Source organism: Ammodytes marinus (genome assembly GCF_949987685.1).
Source record: "Ammodytes marinus genome assembly, chromosome: 8".
Lineage (NCBI taxonomy): Eukaryota > Metazoa > Chordata > Actinopteri > Uranoscopiformes > Ammodytidae > Ammodytes > Ammodytes marinus.
In genome coordinates, this window is record NC_137212.1 from 13,303,671 (window position 1) to 13,326,272 (window position 22,602).

The following is a 22,602-nucleotide window of genomic DNA, read 5'->3' on the forward strand; positions in this document are numbered from 1 at the left end:
TGTCCGCATGTTCTTTTCTTTGCTATTTCACCGCCTGCCCCTTACAATCAACCTGCTCTAGGGACACACACCCACACACACACACACACACACACACACACACACACACACACACACACACACACACACACACACACACACACACACACACACACACACACACACACAGCAAATTCTCCATACTTCCCACTAATATCAATGATGCCTGGACACTATGGTAATATCAGAAAACCAGATTATGTGTCTTGGACATAAATGATGTTTTGCTACATCATGAGTTAAGCTTAGATTTAGTCATGTTAAGATATATACATAAATAAATCTCTAGCATAAGATACTCTTTTGGTATAACTTTTCGTTGTGCCATTTCCTCATCAAACTATATCACTTATTTCCTGTCATGTCTTCTGCAGTTTTACATTGCAAAACTGCACCATGGTCTTTCCATGTCCCAATCAATAAACCTCTCAGTCAGTCACATGCTGCCGATTCTTTCTGCCCCTTTAAATGTCACAACATGTGTTTCCTGACCGATCCAAAAACAACACGTAAAACTCTGGGGTCATAAACGGTTATTGAGTCAAGTGCTGTCAGTAAAAAACTCGGCCAATTGAACGTGAGTGGAAGAAAAACTAGTCACTTCCTGTATAGGCGGGAATTAGGGGCTTGGCTCTTCCAATAAGGCGTTTATACAAGCCTATCAAAGCTGGGGCTCCCTGACTTCAAAGAGCCAGCAGTTGAACCAATGTCCAGGCCAGGACTATTTTATTGCACTATACTGCTTTTCCTTATCAAGTAAACATCATCCACTGCTAATGTATGTGTTATTAATCTTCCTCGCAGCATGTCGCCAATCAGAGGCAGGGGCGTTGAAAGGAGAGAAACCCAATAACCTTTGGATCTGGGTGGGTTAGCGGGCCCAAGTGAGGACTAAGGCCTGCCTACAAAAAGCAACATGTAGAGCATACGTGTTCATTGGGAGAATGTGGCTGTGTGTTTTGTGTATGAGTGTTGTGTGGTGTTAAAAGAAACAGGGCAGCAGGGGCAATCAAAGCAAATAAGGTTCACGGGGCAAGGGGCAATGTCCGCACGGTTAACAACAGTATCACTTAAGTTGGCTATTATCTGAGTTGTGGTGCACTTCTCTGATACATAGCTGGGCTTTTTTACTCGCCATGTTACACTCACACCACCATAAATTCATGAAATACGAAAACACACACACTACAGCTTACATCAGTGCTCCTGTGTGTAATGCCCCCCCCCCCTCCTCTATAGGAGGTTCTGCCTCCCCATTAGAGTATTTCAGTCCTCATCTATCTACGCTCGCCAGCAAACAAGTTTCCCTTCTCCCTGGAGCTCGCAGCTTCCTTGTTTTCCTCAAAGTCCCATTTGGGGAATTCCCTTCACTGCTATACGACTGGAGTTGAATGCTCCTTAACATTTAATGGAGGCTCTTTGAAACTTCATACACCAAAGGCTAACGGGATAACTGGCATCAAAACTACTCACAAGATACAAGAAGGAGCATGTACCAACTCCATTTAGTTGTTCTATTGTCAGCTGGGATCAGCTGAATTTTAAACTTTAGTAACTAAATGACTACACGCTGCAAAACGTAGCTGTTTCAGGGTTCAGTTGGGGGAAGAAAAGACTACTGTAGTATATACAACGTGTTGGCAAAAGTGTTACAGAAATGACACAATTTTTGACAAAAGATGTCGGGGTATGAGGTTTCATATGCTGTTTCGACCATCCAGCAAGCCCTTTGGCTACTGAATACTGGTGCCCTTAGGCCATGAAATGGGATAAGGTTATGGTTGATACACAAAGTTGAAAATCTCATCCACCCTCTTTTTGTTTTGTTTTTGTGATTTTCATTAACCAGAATGTACAGTATGTATTTTATTGTGATTCAGGGTCAAATGTAAAATATGTATACTATGCCTCTCTACAACAATAATATATCTTCATTCTAGCAACAGCAATCTAACATATGCAACTTGTTGGACAGTTTAATCTGAGTCCTATGAGCACCTGCCGGCAAAAGCTTCTTTTTATCTAATTGGGTGAAAGGAACTCAGGAAGTATCCTTTACATTCATTCACTTTTTTACCTCGTTTAACCAAGGCCTTATTAAGCACCGAACAGCGACCCTTCATCCTCACAAGTGACCCTTTATGGTCCATCAGCACACAGAAACATAAAGTAGCTACATGCCCTCAAGCTAAGATAGAGCCAGAATGTCCAGAGGCCAAATATCCTCTCTGCTAACAAAGAATAATTACAACTGTCTCAGACTGTGGCTCTGGAAACAGGCCACCAATAGGGACCCAGCTATTGTCAGCATGTCAGAGTAAAGCACGAAGGCTCAATTTGCCCGTTGACTCATCAAACCCTCCCTTAAGCCACTCAGGGGGCCAAACGCCATGCGGCTATGAAAGAAAATTGAGCAGCTACAGTTCAGTTGGGTATATATTAAGTCAAATCTAAACCTCCGCTGACCACATCGCTATTGTTGTTAAGCTAAACAGGTAGCGGCTGGTTCAGTTCTGTCGCCTAAGGAAAGGGTTGGCGGGCTCGGCGGGGCAAAGGAGAGAGGTCAAAAGATATTGAGAAGAAGGGAAAAGTGCCTGAGGTCCGATAAAATAAACAAGAGAAAAGGCGCTTGGAGTGGGATGGAGACAAGGCTCTCTCATTACCTATGCTGGCTGGAAGAGGCTGGAGATTTATCCTACGGTGAAAGGGGAAAACAAATTTACATCCGGTATCATTTGGTCCTTTTTTCTGGCTGTGTTCCTATGGCCTTTGAGTGCTTCAACAGATTGGCAAAGCCAGTGTGTTTTAAAAGGGATAGTTCAAACTTTTTTTTGCTGTAATAAGGGTGCAAGGAATTTAGAACTTCAACATTTAATCCAATTGACTGGTCTGATCATCAGAAAAATAATTCTATATATTTTAACAATCAATTTGTATATTATTAAGTCATGTATTAACCAAATAGCTAAATATATATTATTTTCAGATTCTTACTAGGCCTATTGTCTGGATTGAGGTTTTTTATATGGTTCTTATTGGGCCACTGGCTGGACAAAACAAGTCATTTTAAGATGTACACTTTTTAAAGCAATAATAATTCAGTGACCATTTTTGTTCTGTTTTGTGGCTCAACATACTGTTATTAACTGGATCTATTTGCTGCTGTTCATTTCTGACAAGCTTCCAACCCACTGGGATAACAGTCATAATGCTGGGGAGAAAAGAAAAATCACATTGTTTCGGCATTATGAAAATCCATTTGCCAGAGGGATACTGAGAGACTTGAATCAGCAATGAACCTAGTGCTTAGCCCTTTGTGGTCCCTCTAGTACCCTTCCCCTACTTGTTATTGCCCCCCCCCCCCCCTCTTTAGTCCCCCTGGAGGCGGAACCGAATGCCTCTCAATGAGCCAACCTCGGACCGCGCACTGCAACCACAGGTCCCAGCTCTCTCACCTTCAAAATGCCGTCTGGATTGTACGGACAGTTGACCCCCCCCCCCCCTACTGTTACTGTGTTTGGCGTAATCTGAGGAAATGGTCCATGGGTGCAGTGAAATGGAGATATAAAAAAAAAATAGAGTTGTTATGAATTAGAAATCAATATTACCTGTGAGGTGACTCTTTCAGACGACCTCTCACTTCATTTATACCGATAGGCAACAGAAAAAGCGGGCACAGAAAATAATTGTGTGTGTGTGTGCGTGTGGTTGCTGTCTCCATCTGTATCATTGCACGTGTGTGAACCTCGTTTACATTCACTGCACTTTTGCACCCCTTGGCTAATTACACACAGGGTTTGTTTGGTGGTGGAGGGAGGGCGTTAGGGGAGGGGGGCGGAGGGGGCATGTCAACCTTTCTTGTTTATGATAAAGTGACAGAAAATCATTGGGGGGTCAAGTACACCCCTCCAACCCTCCACTGCTCTGAAAACTCCTGCAGCAGTACAGAAGGTGCCTAGTGTGGGAAGCCTCCCCTTTAATGAGACCATTATAGGGCCCGTCTCCTTGTCAATAGATTTCTCTCATTCTTTCTCTGACAAATTTGAATTAATAATTCAGTGCCAAGTGCCTGGGGATGTATATTTTCAGCATGAAGGACAGTTAATCCATAGCGTCAACCACAACCCCCCTCGTTTTACATCTACCACTCTCCCTCCCTCCTCCTTTGCTTCATTCTCATTTGAAGATGGGAGTCAGCAGGTAGAGCACGGACTAAAGCAAATGTTTTCCCCACCTTCTTTTAACTTTTCTGTTCTCTGCGTGATTTGTGTCCCCCGCCATGTGACAAGTAGAGTCAACTTAAGTGCAAATTGGAGTTTAATTTATTCAAAAGTATTGGATGGCGGTGGCCATTCTCTTGTCTCCCTCCTCAGTGCTAATGTAAGTCGACATGTTTGCACACTGCTGCTCAAAGCTGGACTTGATTTAGAGAAGTGGGGTTTTCACTGGATATTTCTAATGCGCTCAAATGCTAGGACTTTCAAATGCACAATAAATGGAAATAAGAAGATAAACCACAAAAACGCTTATTTAATAAAAAAAAGATTTTTGTGGAGTGTGTTTGCCTGTGGTTGTTGCTGTCTGTTTTAGTTTTGCACCCACTGTGGTTTGAACGTTTACCAATTGTATTGGAAGTATTCTAGGAGACACAATAGACCTGTTTCAGCGTGTGCTCTTGTCTATTACAGATTTTGTATGACTTGTGTTAATAGAAGTAAAAAATTATATATAACAGCAACATGAAGAGAAAGAATAAGTTAAGGTCCTGACTGTTTAGTTCCAGGGGAATTCATGGGATTAGAAAATAAAATAGCTTGTGCCTTTCACAGAACCAAATCAGTTGAAGTAGCTGGAAAAATGAACACTCGTTATGCATCTAATATCAATAGTGTACTAGTTTAATCTATGTCAAAGCAGTTCATCTTTAAGATGGCTGCTTTCTTTAATGATGTCTGTTCCCTCCGAAACAACTTGGGATGAACAAAAGTGTAAACTGATATTTTGGAACTATTCAGAGTGTCTTTCTGAGGCTACCTGTTGAATCTCTTTTATGATATATCTTGTTTTGGGTGCAGTTGAAAGGCTTTATATGAAGGTTGTTGAGTTTACCATGTGTCACACAACACCTTCTCACCGCTGAGCACTGTAAAAATTCACAGGCTCGCGGCCTAATGCCAACAGTGGCACTACAGTATGGATATCAGTGCCAGGTGGCACTAAAGTAAAACGTTATGCTCTAAGACAGCTTACACGGAAGGCAAAGAGATGGCATGACAAATGTCTGGCAGTGCCGTGGAATATAACTTTACATTACACAGCATTATTGTATGATGGTATATGTGTGTGGATAGAAGTTTGATTGATTAATGCCCTCTTGTGTTTCAACATGTGTTGGCTTCCTGACCCCTTGTTTCTAACATTTGCCAGCAGCCTTAAAAGTTTCCATTGCACTGCCGTGTTTTTCTTCAATGCAATACAAGGAAACGCTAAGCTCAACATGGGCATGTCTTTGTGAGTAAGAAAGTGGACAGGACTTTGTTGCTTAAAATATCCCTTAGGAACAAGAACGAACAGGCAAGAAAGGAGCTGTGATGGTACAGGAAAGAGGGGGCGTGGGGGTCCCAGAGTAGCTGTGTGTGTGTGTGTGAGAGAGAGAGAGAGAGAGAGAGAGAGAGAGAGAGAGAGAGAGAGAGAGAGAGAGAGAGAAAGGGTGGGAGAACAAGAGACAGCCAGCCCAAGCACCTGTTGGATCATCTGTGCTCTAAAACATTTAATCACTGTCTCTGGTTACGCACACACACGCCACAGTAAGCGCACACACACACACACACACACACACACACACACACACACACACACATGCGCACAACACCCTAAAGCTCTGCTGTTCTCTGCCCTGCCAGAAGTATCCTGTAACCACATTGTCCAAAAACACACACACACACACACACACACACACACACACACACGCACACACACACACACACACACACACACACACACACACACACACACACACACACACACACACACTTAAGCACACACACAGAGAAGCTCAAAGAGCAAAGGCAAGAGGGTGAATAATCTCACAGCAGCCACCTGACTACCATCTAGCTTACCACCACCATAGTTTAGACACATGCCTCTGCACTGTACACATTCACACAGGAACACAATAGCAAACAATTCACATGCCAGCCAGTACTGCGATGCCTCTGAGCTCCACTTGTGATACCAGAGCGGTAGGTGCATATAGAGGATTATTTTTACTTCTACTCGAATGGTCAGCGGGTTTTCCCGTGTATGCTCACATGCTTTCAAGGTTAAAGTGGGTCAGAAATCCGTGACAAATGAACAAAATAAAAAAGTTCAAATTATTGTAGTAGTAATGGGCTTCTCAAATAGGTTAGCGTGTCATCGCTTTCATCTTGCTCATCTGTCACATAGTTTAGTTCATACCACACCTTTAGCATTTTCCGTGTAGTAATGATTGTCCAATGATTACCAGTAATGGCACATCATGAGCTACAGCAGCCATAAATATCTTGTCATAAAGATTTGTCTTTGCTGCAGCACAGATACTGTAGCTGCTACTGAGACATCGATGGAAGGACCTCCATTCACATGTACAACTTGGCAGATGATTGACAAGGCGGGTGTGTAAAGCTGGGGGTCCATCTGATTGCATTTGTATTTAAGAACATTTGACCTGCGACACACTTAAAGACTGAGGGGCCACACCACCACCCCTTTGCCTAGTGTAGGTGTAGAGTGCACATGAGAGCGATAAACAGATAAAGAAAAAAGCAACCGAGAAAAAGTTATCACTTGTTGAGAGAGGGTTGTGTAACTCTTTGCTCCTGTTTGTATGCGATGTTAAAGTTAAGGTTGAAACGGGCGGTCGGGTCAATAAGCTGCGGGACTGTGGCAGTTGTACCTCCCCTGCTGCCATGGGTAACCACAAACTACGCACACACACACACACACACACACACACACACACACACACACACACACACACACACACACACATATACAGGCAGTCCTCATCTTGCAGCACGGTTGTAAATCTACAGCTTGTCAGTGAAACATTGATGTTATTTCGATCGCTAGAATAAGCTCAGATTCATTGACAGTTTGTCTTCCTTGGTTTACAATAGTCTTGAGATCATTATTTTCTACCCAACACAATATTTGCAATCTTTAAAAACGGCTACTGTTTACTTAGTAGTCTGTTGTTCCGAGGGCAAACAGCCAGTTGGGGTCACTGAGATAACAGTAAGGGTACATAATGTGGAATATAAGTAAGTAGGTAAATTATCCAATCACAGTAAATACATCCAAGCCAGGGAGTACATTATCTCCAGCCAACAAATCATTCAAATGAAGAGTGGGATTTTCTGCAGCACTCCAATGTAGGCACAATTTGTTCTCCGTCGGTTTTCCTCGACTAATGTGAGCATGTTCTCCACAGGGCCAGGGATAGCCCAGGCCTGTCCTCTCTACCCCAAACAGACTTCCCTTAGCCTGTAATTGGTGAGGAGTAGCAACCTAGATAGCGCAGCGCTGGGACCCGAGCTGTGGCCACTGAGAATGCATTAGCATTAGCATTGCAGTAGACCCACCTGTACATAATGATAACCTCAAGCTCTGGCCACTGGGAGAAGCCCCTGTTTACACACACACACACACACGCACGAGCACACACACACACACACACACACAAACACACTTTCCCTGCCCCCATCCTCCCATGTACACGCAGTCACGTAAACAAGCACGTGCCCAGCGGTGGGCTGCTCGGCGATCGAGGGAGTAAAGGGGGTTGGAAGTATGTTGCCGCCGTTCTGCTGAAAAGTGTGTGTAATGAACTTCAGTTCCATTGATCGGGGCTGAGAGTGCAGGACCGGGGGCTGTTTGTCCCAGAAGGGCTGCGGTACCGCTGCTCAGTAACCCCTCATAAATGTTTGAGAGGCCTCAGCCGCTTGAGACCCACGCTACCTGGGTTACAACACACACACATCCAGGTTGATGCGGATGATGGATGGAGGGTCGGTCAGTGGTGGTGGTGGTTGGCGGGATCGATCGTGACGACATTTTGGGTGGTGAACTGCGTGTGTGTGTTTTCATGGCGGAGGACTGGAGGTGTCGAAAGAGATTCAAGAAATGTTTGATACATTGTATAGGTGGAACCGAAAGTATTCAGCGTAAGAGTTTAACATTAGAAAGACAGCCTGTCTGCCTGTTTAACATTCACATTGTTTCAGTCCCAGGCAAAGAGACTGATATTTGCAAGCCTTTGGTAAATTGTCTGTGAGCTATACCTTTGCCTGTGCTGTACCACTAAGCTCTTAGGACCCTTGACTGGCGGCTGAAAGGCATGATTGATATTACTGCAGATATCACTTGGAAAACACCTGACGTGCTGGGCGGACCATCCGCGTCTCCTTTCGACTGCTAAGTACCAGCTGGCGGGAGAGGTCCTCTGCGTTATGCAGTCGGTAATAAAAGTTGAACATTGATTTTCTGTAGCAGCTTGTAACTGTTAATGTTGAGACATCAATAGCCAAAGCAAGCGCAGGGCCCTTAATAGGAGGCCGAGAATGTGGAGGGCGCGGGCAGAGGCGTACTCTAAATCACTGAATCTATCCCTGCCGATCGATAGGACAGTAACTGCAAGTGTCCCTCTTGTCACAGCCGTGCTCCAGCATATTCCCCGGTGCCTCTTTTGTGTGTTTGTGTTTGTGTTTGTGTTTGTGTTTGTGTGTGTGTGTGTGTGTGTGTGTGTGTGTGTGTGTGTGTGTGTGTGTGTCCTTCATCTGTGTTTCCAGAGCTCCCCATGTACGTCTCTCCCGGTCTCAGTCCTGGTCTATTGGTGTGTGGGCTTGGTCTCCTGGCTTGCGAATCACCTGCACACCTGCCTCCAATCAGCTCATCAACCCTGGTCTTTGCCAGATAGTCAATTTACTCAGCTTATTATTACATGCTGATGTCATTCTCCAGAGTAAATCTCACTGTGTCCGCGATTCACGTTTGGGTCCAACTCATTGATCGTAACAGCTCTGTGTTCCTAATGTTTTATAATGAACTGACAGCCTGTAATAAGGCCAAAAGAGAGGGAGAATGAGATGGAGGGAGGGAGGAGGGAGAGATGGATGGCAACAGTTTCTCCATAGCTCGCTCGTCTTAAATCACCCCCCATGGGCGTAGAGGAGAGGAGCGGAGGTGGAGGTGGAAGGGAGGAAAAGGTTTTTTCTTGAGTAAAGAACAAATTTACAGGAGCATTTGTCTGGTTGTACTCACTGCTTTGGTAGTTAGTGAGTGTATTGATGGAGGAAAGCAGAAGTTTAGGGGACATGTCCTGTATTGCTTTTGCGGGGCCAGTGAGTTAAAGTGTGTATTAAATCCTACTGCCACCGTGCAGATGTCACCATATTCAGGCAAGAGAGCAGCAGTGCTGGGCTGCACGTGTTTTGCCTGTAATGTGGAGCGTGGAAAAAAATTACACTCTTGTAACGCTATCGGTGGATGATGAAGGAATTTGCTACTGCATTGCCACTTTGTTGGCCCTCTGTTGGACTGCTCTTTTTTGATGAAGTTGCATGTTTTAGATTTGCATTACTTGTGAACTGATAGTCTTTACACAAAAGCCAAGTAAGCTCCTGTAAATGCACATTTTTATCAAGGTTTGAAAGTTACAATGAAAACTTACACTCTATTACTTCATTTGAAAACTAGAACCCTGTGGTTCTGTCTTGATAAATGTGACCACCAGCCCAAATCCCTAAAACAAAATGTTAACTTCAATCTTTTTTTATCAAATTTTGTTTTAGGGTTAAGGACATTTTTTTCTACCAGATCCAGCATGAAGTAAAATAACAAGTTGGCATCAATTTGTCTTCTCTTTTTTGCTTGTTTATCACTGAAGTGTTTGATAGGCTACTAGGTTCAGTCAATTTGCAAATCCCTTTAAAAAAAAAATATATATATGTTGCTTTACTCGCCCATAAATGGCCTTGTTTGGAACCAGATAAAGGATAATGTCAACATAATCACCATGTGCGATAAGAGCTAAAAAGAGAAGAAAAAGAAGGCAAGCTTGAGCTGTAAATTGGAGAGATAATCTGGGACATGTCGAAATCCATCAGGAAACAGTGACGTGTCTCAGGCTGAGGCTAAAGTGGGAGTCAGGTCAGGGGCAAGAGAGGCAGCAATCCTCAGCAACTCAGCCACCACCACAACTCACCCCAACTGCCGCTTAATGACGACTGCCTGCAGCATTGCCAGGTAATAGTGGCGGGCTGGAGAGACTTAGCGCTTTTATTCCTTTATAAAGTCTGAAAGCCTTTTAGGCAGCCTCATTACATTGAATTCCCTACAAAGTGGCGGATGCCGTCAAATGCCGACTGTACGCCATGTAAGATTTCCTAGTCTAAAATTGATAGAAAGTAGGCAAAAGTATAAGTTGCATTGCTTTAGGGAACACTCCCACCTACTTCTGAAAAAATGAAAGAAATTGAAAGAAAAACTCAGTACACTCAACAATGATTAGCTGGGTTTGGCTTTTCTGTCGGGGACAAAGTTTGAGGGGAATTTTTTTGTTTTTTTGTTTGATTCCCTGTCACCTGATGTGTGTACCTCATATATTTCCTGTTCCCTCTTTAGAGCAGGAAAAGACAGTCAGGGCTTCCCGTATAGGATAGAGCCTCACAACCCATACACACTAGCCATACCTGTATACTTGTATTGATCAGGTCAAACGTACAGATGATAACTCCATTCTGTTAACTATAGCAGCCCAGCCAAAATGGTGGGTCCTACACAGCATACATCACACAACAATGAAGAAAAGAAGTCCCTACTCTGTTTCTTCTAATTAAGTTGTAAAGCAATGCTCCTGTTATATGCTCCATTATTTGGCCCCTCTCAATGGTTATAAATATTGAGCCGTCGCTGCGACTCGATGGTAATCAATCCCCAACCGAATTCTAAATGATTCGGTCAGTTTCAGGAAATGAATATTTCCCTGGCTTTATGGAAGGAGAGGAGGGGTCGGTGTGCATAACTTAGCCAGCTCCCTTGCTCACTGGCCAGGGATCAGGGCATTGATTCTGAGCAGCCTCGGCTGTTGCTTAATTAGGACGTACCTATCTGGGAATTATGTGAGTTTTTTTTATTATTATTTCTCATTGTGTGGGGAGACAAATATGATAGAAACAGCTTGTCTTTTTCATCAAGGGTGATCACGTTGGCTGTGTTTGTGTTATTGTCAGCAGATTAGTGTGTGTGTGTGTGACCTTGCAGTGCACTACAGAAATAAGTCTTCCTTGCGTGGTACACATGCTAAAGAGAGACACATCCTAGCAGGGGATGTCCAGGTGGTTTGGGTTGTTGTTGATGAAGTGCACGAAGGGAAATGGAGAGTTGGGTTACAACAATAAAGAAAGATAAAAGGAAACCATTATTTATGTAGAGACTGGGGCAAATGATCTCAGCCCTGTTTTATACTTATCTTTTTTTTGTAGATTTACATGAAAAGTACGGACACAAACACAAGTTTAAATTACTGTAGTTAAGACATTTTAAGGAAGGAAAAGGGGCGGAAGAAAAGTTGAGGGAGGGAGGAGAAGAGATAAATGATGGCCCAGATTTGGGGGAATATAAACGAGGAGCTAGACAGAGGTAGATGTGAGGATGGAGTTGTGATAGATCAAGGCGTACAAAGATGGATGTGAAATGAAGAGAGAGAGAGAGAGAGAGAGAGAGAAAGAGAGAGAGAGGCTAGAGCAATGAGGGGAGAGACAATGCACAGGGGCTGGATGGATGGTGAGGGATGGATGGTGGGTGTCTCTAAACTCCGGCCTCAGAGCCTGACTAATCACTTGACAGACAGCTAATATGGTGCTGAGGCAGCTCTTGAATCACTGGCTGTGGACCTGGAATAAGGTCATAATTTATCTTCATTTGATAATGTTTTAAAATATAAATGTAATTGTACTCATAAGATTAATATTGGGAAAAGTGATACTACTACTGATAATACTATTTCTGATCTTGAGATTCATTTATCAGCTTGACCTTGGTCAAGTCATCCTTTGCATACTTTTTCAGGGCTATTACCAAAGTGGTAAAACTTTTCTATCCTTCTGTTTAACAAGAACACCTCAATACTAACTGCAACTAAAATTCTATAAATCAATTATTCTCTGATAACACCTTAACATTGTTGGATTGTTGTGACAATTTTTTTCTTTTTGTGTGACATATTTTTGGACCTATCACTTCAGAAAAATAATCAGCAGATTACTAAGTGATATAAATAACCATCAGTTGGGGCCTTACTTGATAGTGAAATATAAACACATTTTAAAACAACTGCTGGAAGTAGGTAGGCAGGTGAAATAAACATGCATGACACTATGGATCAGTGTGTTTCAAGAGTTTGGGGGGTTTCCGACTAAAGAGGGAATCACTCACAGCATTGTAATCCACGGAAAAGGGAAACACTTGGGGAAATAAGTTTGCATAGTTGGTGTAACTACCAATGTGATTTCTGTAAATAAACCTTCACCACACAAGAATCAAAACATGCGCGAGCCTAAATTCTCCACTTTATTTATCAGCTTTTCCCTAGCTTTGTTCCTGCTAAAGGTTTCAATATGGGATGGAGCATGATTTTTCGGGGCTATGTCCACAAATCTGCTCTCTCCGCTGGGAGCATTTACCACCCCGCTCGGCTACTCTGGTTCTCCTCTCGGCTGACGAAGACTGGCAGCGCCTGTCTCGCCCAATTACAGCTGATAGGCTCTGACCTGTGGAGCTGGGTTAACTGGCTGAACACTCTTTGACCTCCTTCTCTGCATCTGCTTTGCCCGCATGGAATCTGTCTGTGTGGTGGCATGCAGTAAGCACACATCTGTTTGATTTCTGGGCTAAAATATTTTTTTGTATTATTATTTTCAAACCTGGATTTCTACTGAGTATGTATAGTGCAGTCGGGAGTTTTTGGCCTAGGAGCATCCATATCACCTGGCCATATACAACAACCTGACAGCCTTTCTATTAGGCCTTTAAGCCTTTTAAAGGAAATCAAAGGCCCATTAAAAGTGTTCTGGCACCACACAGCAACCAGGAGTAATCATTTACTGAACTCTGACCCAGGCAGCACTCACTCTCTCTCTCTGTCGTTTTTGCGTGTCTCTTGCACGCCACCCATCACACACAATCATTGCATTCGAAGTCGTACAAACACTTAACAGATCAATGCTCTTGGAGTGATAATCTCCTCCTTGATAGAGGGTGAAAGCCCTCACTTAAGACAAGCAAGCAGTGACAGTGGACAGAGAGAGAAGAGATGGATAGAGAGAGAGAGAGAGATAATAAAAAATAAAGGAATACAGTAAAACAAAGGGGCTGTCTAAACCTGAGGACAAGTACAAGCACAGATCAGGATAAGTGTCCCCTCTCACCTGGAGTGACATCTATATCCCTGTTTCTATCGACAACTGGCTTAACTAAGAGCTCTTCTGGCAGGGCAGAGGTGACTGATGTCCACGTACAGAGAGATAGAGAGTCAGGGAGGGAGGGGTTGTACAGAGGGAGAAAAGAAATCAAGACACGAAAGAGGGATGAATACAGACTGCACCACTACCAACTTACAGTAGTTGGAGCAGTGGTTCTAGTAATGCTATTGGTGCAGTGATAGTACAAGCCATACACAACTGTAATGCAAGGCAGAAGCATCAAGATTGGTTGATTCTGCAAACCACAGACAACGTTCAATGACTTGAACTTCCAATACGTTCAATGCCTCTGTTTTAAAAAGTCCCTGCTCCTGAATGGTAACTAAAGTAAGCTTGATGTACAAACAACAAACAATTACCAGAGGCTACAGAAAGATGTAGAGTTGTAGCTTGAAGGCCGGAGTCAGCAATTATAATGCATTTTTACATTGCAGTGCGTTATTACATATCACAACCACATTAACAGTCACACAAAAACAGTCAAGACATCCAAAGAAGCAATAACAGAAAGCTAGTCATACTAGCAAAGATTATGGTATTAGTAGTAGGCCTAATGGTCGGAGGAGTTAAAGCGCAAGTTGCACACTCCCGCCATGAGGAATAAATCCTAAAGTATCTATATTAGCTCCAGCTGAGAGGACTGTAACCAGCGTTAGAGATGAAATCAAGCTAATAAAGAGGGAGAGTCTATAATCCTCGGCAGTCAGTGCAGAGCTACTTTCATGCCTCATTTCACTGCAATCCCTATTAACGGGCTCTGTCAGTATAAGTGTAAAAGCAGCTGTGTGAAGGTACGCGCTAATGCATGAATACGCACCATGCTTTCTCATTTCCACACATTATGCATTTCCCCCTCAGGTACATGTGTATATATATATATATATATATATATATATATATATATATATATATATATATATATATATATATATATATATATATATATATATATATATATCTAAGCCTTCTAACAGCCAATCAGACACACATCTATGTTCGGCTGAGTGTGTGATACTAATCAGATCAATTCTAAATCTCCTGGCTTTACATTACTAGACCCCCCCTCCCCATCTCCACCTCCAACTACACTGATTTCCCCTTCAGCTAGCAGTGCGGCGGCGGCAGCGGTGTCGGGCTTCTTATGCGGGAAGCCAGGGCACGCCCGAGAACAGGCACTGCCGGGGGCGATACACATCCCTCAGGTGAGCCTTTCATTATGGATGATGTGTCTGCCAAATAATTTAGGCCCTTAGTCCCAGCTTCACCCCCCCACAACATAAAATAGCCCTGCACATTGCACAAACAAACCCAGAAATGCACACTCCAAAGCTCCCCCCCAGTGCAACCCGCCCTCTCTCTCTCTCTCTCTCTCTCTCCCTCTCTCTCTTTGCCGTATACCATAAATACCACAGACAGAAAAATGAATCCTTCCTGATTGCCTGTATGTGTGCGTGTGTGTGTATGTGTGTTTGCATGGGTTTTGCCTAGCAGTTCATTAGTCCCTATTTCTTGGTTTAGAATTTAGAAGAGGTACACAAATGAAAGCATGACCCTTGTGCATCACGGATAGGGGGAGCGGGGGGAGCTAACAGTAAATATTTCTGATATATATGCCACTGTTGCGCTCAGTGCAATAGAGGAGCCAGGTTGAACAAAGTTCCCTTGACAGCATTGGCTTGGGTAATGTTGACTAATTCCAAAAATGTAACCTGTCAATGTAATTTGTTCTTAAATATTCTCCCAATCAGACAGCTTGTACTTAAAACATTGATGCTTTATAGAATGTGCCAAGCAAAAAGAATATATGGACCATAGAAACCTTTCAAACATTTTATGCACATATTGATAGTTTTGCAATAAGGGAAACTTTTGCATGGTTCTTAAGTTCTTGCTCGCCTCTGTGTAGGAAACATGACCATACGTCTTCTCTTCCCTTCCTCTCTCACTTTCTCTTTTTTTTGTCCCTTCTAGACCATGGCAGCCTTCCTTCCTTCCCTCCCACCTTCTCTGCTCCTCCCTTCCATCCCCTCCCTCTTCCCCTATAGATCTTTTACCAGTGCCAGGAACCTGTTTGGTCTACCCTCCCTCTTCTTCCTTCCATTTCCTTTCTCTCTCCCATCCTTCCTGCTTCTCTCTATCCCATTGCATCACTGTGATCCTCATCCTGTATTCTTACTTTGCGAGCACATATTTTAGGGAGGAGCAATTAACCCAGGAATAAAATTGTAATTTTTTATTTTATTTAATTTTTTATAAGATTGGAACTATTGAGGTTTTCTCATCTAAATCTTAAATTTGTTCCTGACTGGAGAGAACAAAACAAGTCTTTGTCAACGTGCTGAGGCTGAGCAGAAGCAGCGAACACTATTTTCCTGTTTCACTCCCCCTCAAATGTTCCAGCGTCAGGCCTTTCAGTAGAGACTCACCCAGGCTGAATAGGACCAGGAATTTGAGGCAGACAAACTCCCGTTGGTCCAGCTGCAGGGAGCGTAGCTTGGCAACCAGCTCTTGGGCGTGGCTCAACAGGTTGTTGAGAGTGGCTCCCGCCTGTGAAGCGATCACTGCATAGTCAACCTGGAATGAGCATGGAGAGAGAGAGAGAGAGAGAGAGAGAGAGAGAGAGAGAGAGAGAGAGAGAGAGAGAGAGAGAGAGAGATGTTAAAGTGAGTCAGATTGGAGTTTAAGCCAAAAAACAGAGCCGATATAGCCTGGCTACGCCCGCCTACCTACTTCTGCCCAAATTTCATTTTCCCTTCAGTAGTCTTCTGTACAAATGAAATGAAGTACAATGGTCTGGTAGCACCAGGCTAGAGCCGATATACCATTCCCCTTCTCTTCTCTTACTGTTTTATCTTTTTCAATGGGTATCATTGTTGCACTGTGGACGTTTTTTTTTCTTCTTGGCAGCTTATCTCTCTGCCCATTTGAGTTTTTTTTTCAACCAATGAAAATACATCTAAAACTCAAATTTGAAAAAAAAGAAAAGGAAAAACGATTGACTAGAAGTGACTGTTCTCCGATGACATTACCCCCATGAGGTGTACTGGGATGTTCTACTGTACTCTCAACACAGGGTCAAAAGCTTTGGTCTGTCTGTCAGAGTGTGAGACACTGGTGGATGTGTGTTAAGAGATAAAGCGGCTGCAGGCAGTAGGTTTTTTGAAGTTTGAGAGTTTTTTTATTCACCTCCAACAAACCAGACCTGCCAGATGTTCTCTGTTGTACAGCCAAACAAAAACATGCATGCTGAGACACAACAACAAACCAAGGTAGATATATGGATGGATTTCCCATAAACTCAACCTTTCTTGAGTCCAAACCGTTGGTCCAAACACACACTCACAAAATCCTTTTTCAGGTGTACTTCATATTTGTAGCCGCAGTACATTTTTCTTGGAGGCAAGCCCTTAGCTGCCACTCAAAGTAAGCAGAACCACATACATTTTTTATATTTATTGACAATTCATTACCATAATTGACGGTACTAGAGTTTCCAGGGGAAGGTAGATGTTGGCGCGCACAGTTCCTAAAGCACAGGGAATGGGGTCCCCGTGAGCCCCCATCTGCAATTTAAAAGAATCCTGGATTTGGAATTTATTTATCGTGTAAACTGAATGAATTGGAGCCTGCTTTTCATCTGTCTGAAGACGGGGACGCTCAAAGTAAAGCAAATATTAACAATAGACCTGGTTTTTCTTCTCCTTTTTTCTTCCCTCCTTTTTGTTCAATTCTCCTTCACTACACTAGTACCTCTCTCCCAATTCATCGTTACCTCCTTTGTCCCTCTCTCTTTCCTGCTCCCCACAGTGCAGACCATAAGAGTTATGACGGTTGAAAGCAGACACTGCCCTCCCCCTCCCTTCCAAGGTGTCAATCAATTTACATAAAATCAACTGTGCATGAAATAACTTCATTGAAGGATTGGACTGTTGATGGCTATGCCTAGGGTTATTGCCTTCTTGCCTTAAGTAAAAAGAGAGAAGAAAAAAACGCTATAATGCCACTATAGCAGACTTAGCACTAACCCTTGTGACCTGCGTATCAGTCAATCAATCAATACTGCTTTATTATACCTCCTGGAGAGACATAGAGAGTAAATATATGAATACACCTTCAAATCTCAAGCCATGTGAATACGATGAGCAATCTTAGCAGAACATTAAAAATGGATATGGAAGGTGAGATCAGTTTGATGCGTAGAGGGGCTTTGATGTGTGCTGCGGAGGATGGGGATGGAACATGAACCTTGTTTAAGAGCACAGGAATCTGCCATTGGTCGAGGAAAGTCTGTTTTATTGCATTTCTTCATTATTCGAATTTCATGTTCCCCCAGGAGTGATAACAACATGTTAGGATTTTCATATACTGACGGACTGGCTGGCTAGCTGCAAGACCTCGCTTAATCATTCAACAGTTCAGTGCAATCTTTGTCACTTCATGTCTGCATGCATTTGTACATGTTACGTGCGGGTTTGGTCCTATGACGGGATAAAGCACAAGGCTCCTTAACCTTTCCTTTTCAGCTCATGGCCATTTCTCACATGATGACATGCAGCAGCTCAGATCGACATAAAGTAAGGAAAAAACTGGAATTAGCAAGAGAGGAACATAAAGACAAAGAGAAAGAGCAAGACAGGAACTGACAGGCTACAACAGTAAATCTGCTGGTACCATGGATTTCTCTCAGAGGTCAAAGTGAGTGCAGCGTGTGTCTGATGAAGGGTGAAACATCCATCCAAATTTCCTAAAGTCACATTTTACTAAAAATATCTGCATTAGAAAATAAGAGTTGTTCACAACACACGACTTAATCAACTTCAATTTGTATAATACGTGGCCTAATCTGCCCTATTGAAATTAATCAAGACAAATATTTAAAAATAATTAGAACACATTGAATCATGCAGGTTTTGTTGATGGGACTGTAAAATAGTTCAAATGTGGCAACATTTAACATTTAAACAAAGCTCAGTATGCAATGCATCCAAAATATACTTTTTTTTCTACAAAGAAATCTGTCTTTACCTACGTTAATTGAAAAGTTTAATACCCCTGTGCAAAACAATATCCTAAGAATTGAAGAAATCCATAATCCTCTTTATTGGTTAAAAAAGTGAATTATATCACACATGACAATGATGACAGACTTAAACAGGCTTCTAAAGATGTTCTGATTACATCACTAATGTATGTGTAAGCTGCAAGCGTGTTTTACTGAAGCTCATTCCATTGAACTGCTGCTTCTGAATAATATCTGACATCAACTGTTTCAGATAAGTATTGTTCTCTCTGTGTGTATGGTCCTGATGTAAAAACCTGCATGTAAAGTATTCCATGAATGATATGATATCATAACAATGAAGATAATAACACATCGCATACTGATGTAGCCAATGCATAGGCCATTATGTCGCTCCAAACACTCATTATGTGATCTGTGTGTGTGTGTGTGTGTGTGTGTGTGTATGTTTGAGCCTGAGTGTGTTTTTTGCATTTTGCTTTAGGTGATGCTGCTGTGTTCAAAATATCCCTGGTGCTATCCCTATGCTGTCACCCCTGGCCAGGCAGACATTAATGGGGAATAATGAACTGTTTCACCAGCTGTTCATTAACCAAAGTATGCAAACGAAACTGCCGTCCTGTGTCTCCCCTGATTATCAGCTCCTCCTCCTTACTTCTCTGGTCTGTTCAAACTGCGTCTTTACCACAGGCAATACTTATTCCCCAAATAATCTACCCCTGAACTGGACCTCATACACAAACATGGAACTAAAGCTGGACTTCCCTTGTGTACAGTTAATGTGCCTTGCTTCAGTATTTATACCAGCATCTATTGTTTAAAAAAAATGTTTTGCTGAAGAGCAACATTTGAGAGCTAGCCAATCAAATATTCACGACTTAAAATTAAATTGATTATTCTTGTGACATTAGTATATGTCTATAAGCGTAATGTATTTTTAATGAAGAGTTGACTGCGCTCTCCTGTGTGGCGTAAATGATCAATATGCCTTCAAGGGAAATCGGATTTTGCAGTTGAAAAGCCCAGGCTTCTTCCTGTCCCTTTTTCGAACGGGCCTAGTTTGTATGATGCTAAAATAAGCGTGTACTTAATTTTTGTATATCCATATTGTTATTTGCGATTATTTTAGTGATGCATGCACGGATACGGAATTCCTAGGAAAAGGGAAAGGGTTGGAGGCAGCAGAATGTTTCAAGCAGGACAGGGATTTTAACACAACTCACGTGTTGCCCAGTGACCAATAGGATGGAGCCCTCCTTGGCATGCATCACCTGCCGGAAAACATGGTCCAGGATGAGGAGTTCACTCCAGCAGTTCTGCAGCAGCTTCATCTGGTCGTCCACCTAGTTGAGAAATACAGAAACACACATCCGGTCAATTGCTTGACTTTGTCCCCCTTACAGAGCTAGTGTACGCTGGAATGATTGGATGTCTAATGCATGTACCGCAATCAATGCAGACCGCACGTCTTTCACTGTCCCTTGTTTGTGTATTTGTGAGAAAGGTTGATAGCTCCGAATTTAAACTAGTATGTTATTTAGTGAGAGGTATATATGAGTTCTCATTGCTGTTTTAATGAATGCTTTAAATCAGGGTCTATGATGGGGTCATCCCTATGTGGCAACGGTGGTTCGTATGTTATCTCTATTTTAACATGAATATGTCAAATATACACCATATGGGGACTTTGGGTTCCCCTCTTCACTCCTTCCGTCACTGCTTTTTGAGTCCCTGCTCGGCATTTCGAACACTACAGTCATTTTACTGTGAAGACCATTCCAATATTCAAGTTCCCATAGTCAAGAGTTGAGTGTCCTAGCAACTGAAACACAACAACTCTTACTTCAGAGTCCATTCTTTGTCAATATGTTCTGTTATTGACCATTGAAGGTGAGCAGTTCTGTCACTTTACTGGCATTACCAATCAGAAGATGAAAGCAAAGAGGTGAGAGATTTTAGTGGCAGACCAGACAAGTAATTATAGTAATTATACCTCCACCCTTGTTATGCATAAATTGAAGCATTCCATTTGTTCGCTTAAACACTGTATTAAATAACCATGTCAGCCTTGGTAGCTTTCATAAATCACAGGCAGCTGTTTGTAAAGGCAAGCTTGTTCACAGGTCAATCAGTCGTTTTTTTTTCATCCTAAACTCAAAAGTCCCCTGTACACACTCTACTGCGTTCACATGTGAACCTGTTTCCACAATGCTACGTACGTGCCTGATTCAACAATGTTGCCAGGTTTATCTGTTTGCCCATTGCCAGCCGTTCATGAGTGATTCCACGGATGATAATGATTAAGTTGCCTTTTTTTCCCTTCTTTCTCGTGAATGCCAGCCGCTGGCTCCCAGGGACCTGCCAGGTGAGAGCTTGGGAAGCTGAGGCAGGTCAATTGCTGGGCCTCTACACCAAAACAACCCCCTCCATTGTAACTGTTAGTCTCTTCCCATGCCTGGCTGGGTTAATCATTACCCCGGACCCAGGGAAAAAAGGCCACATGGAGGAGGAAGGAATGAGGAAAATGTATGAGAGGTTATTTATTTCTCCTCTCTTTCTCTCTCCCCCCACTTTTCTATCAACAAACACTGTCCTCTCCGTGGTATCATTGGGAAAAATGTGTCTTTATGGGCACACTGCGCTTTCTGTGGTGATGTGAATTACTTTGTTGCTCTGAGAGTGTGAGAACCGTCTGTGATGTTCATCGGCAATGTCACTCGTGTAAGGTGAAGAATGTGGATCGATGTTCAAATTCTGCGACAGCAGCAGGTGCAGCATGAGCACAGTTGAAAGGAATTGCTGTCTGGAAATTATACCGGGATCCATTTGATGCAATCTACAATGACCTTAGGAACTAATTTGATGTCAACAACTGTAGCTCTGCCAACACTTTATCACCTTGTATGACATCGCAGTGTTTGTGGCCAAGTTTGAATTCTACCGCAAGTTGATTAGGATTGTTATGACTGGTGAGCAGGGGCTGGTGTCAAGCATTGACTGTTTACCCTTAAGGCAGACATAACAATAGCTGTGCTATAACATTTCTTTATATGTCCATGGCTATAACAGTGACCTAGCAAAGCCAAGTCACAACCTATCAGAGGACATGAGCACTTGGGCTGCCTGACTTTGGTTGTCTTTCTCTGGCCGCATCTGCCATATGGTATCTGTACTAGCTCTAACTTAGGAGAGTCTTTAGTTTTATGTTAATTAAGAGCTGCATGTGGCAAACCACCATTTAACCCAGCAAGTGCTATCCATTAGGGATTTGTGATATTTGGTATTGCACACAAACACATTTGTATGTGACATTTGGAGCGACTGTGGCTCAGGTAGTTAAGCGGGTTGGCCAATGATCCTAGGGTTGGCGGTTCGATCCCCGCCTGGCCACCTGTGTCATGGTTGTTGTGTCCTTGGCAAGACACTTCACCCACCTTGCCTTGTGTGAATGTGTATGACTGCTGTATGTTTGAGGTGGTGGTCGGAGGGGCCGTTGGCGCTGAATGGCAGCCACGCTTCCATCAGTCTGCCCCAGGGCAGCTGTGGCTACTATCATAGTTTACCACCATCGGTATGACTGTGTGTGAACGAATTGAACCTGGAACCCTGTAAAGCGCCTTGAGTCACAGAGAAATAAAGCGCTATATAAATCCAATCAATTATTATTGTATGTGCAAAATTAATATAATTGCAAAAATCACAAAGACAATACATTGTTTCCTGCAGTAGATGTCATAGTCAATATCAAGGTGATAAAACAATAATCAGAATGTTTTTGAGCTGTTTAAGAAGAGGGCCAGCAGTCTGTATGACTGCAGAAAGATCATTAAGGCTACCAAAGTTTAGTGGCTCCTCATGCTTCTATCGTGGCTACACAGAAACAAACTTTTCATGAAATATGCTGGAGAAATTGTGTCTTGAAATTTCGCAGCAGAAAATCCCAAAAGTATCTAATCTTGGAATTCCTTTCGTCTCCCTTTTCTGTTTTATCAGTGATGAAGTGACAAAACACAGCAACGC

The 22,602-nt window shown here is 42.8% G+C and overlaps 1 protein-coding gene across 1 annotated transcript in view; it reads right to left on the reverse strand.

Annotated features, from left to right (window-relative positions):
* Positions 1 to 22,602, reverse strand: part of nr5a2 (nuclear receptor subfamily 5, group A, member 2) — a 62,573-nt gene that overhangs the window by 3,718 nt on the left and 36,253 nt on the right. The window contains exons 5-6 of the mRNA XM_080033331.1: positions 19,806 to 19,925; positions 15,989 to 16,136 (exon numbers count right to left, since the gene is read on the reverse strand). Of these exons, the coding sequence (XP_079889457.1) occupies positions 15,989 to 16,136; positions 19,806 to 19,925 (268 nt within the window). The remainder of the gene's footprint in view (positions 1 to 15,988; positions 16,137 to 19,805; positions 19,926 to 22,602) is intronic.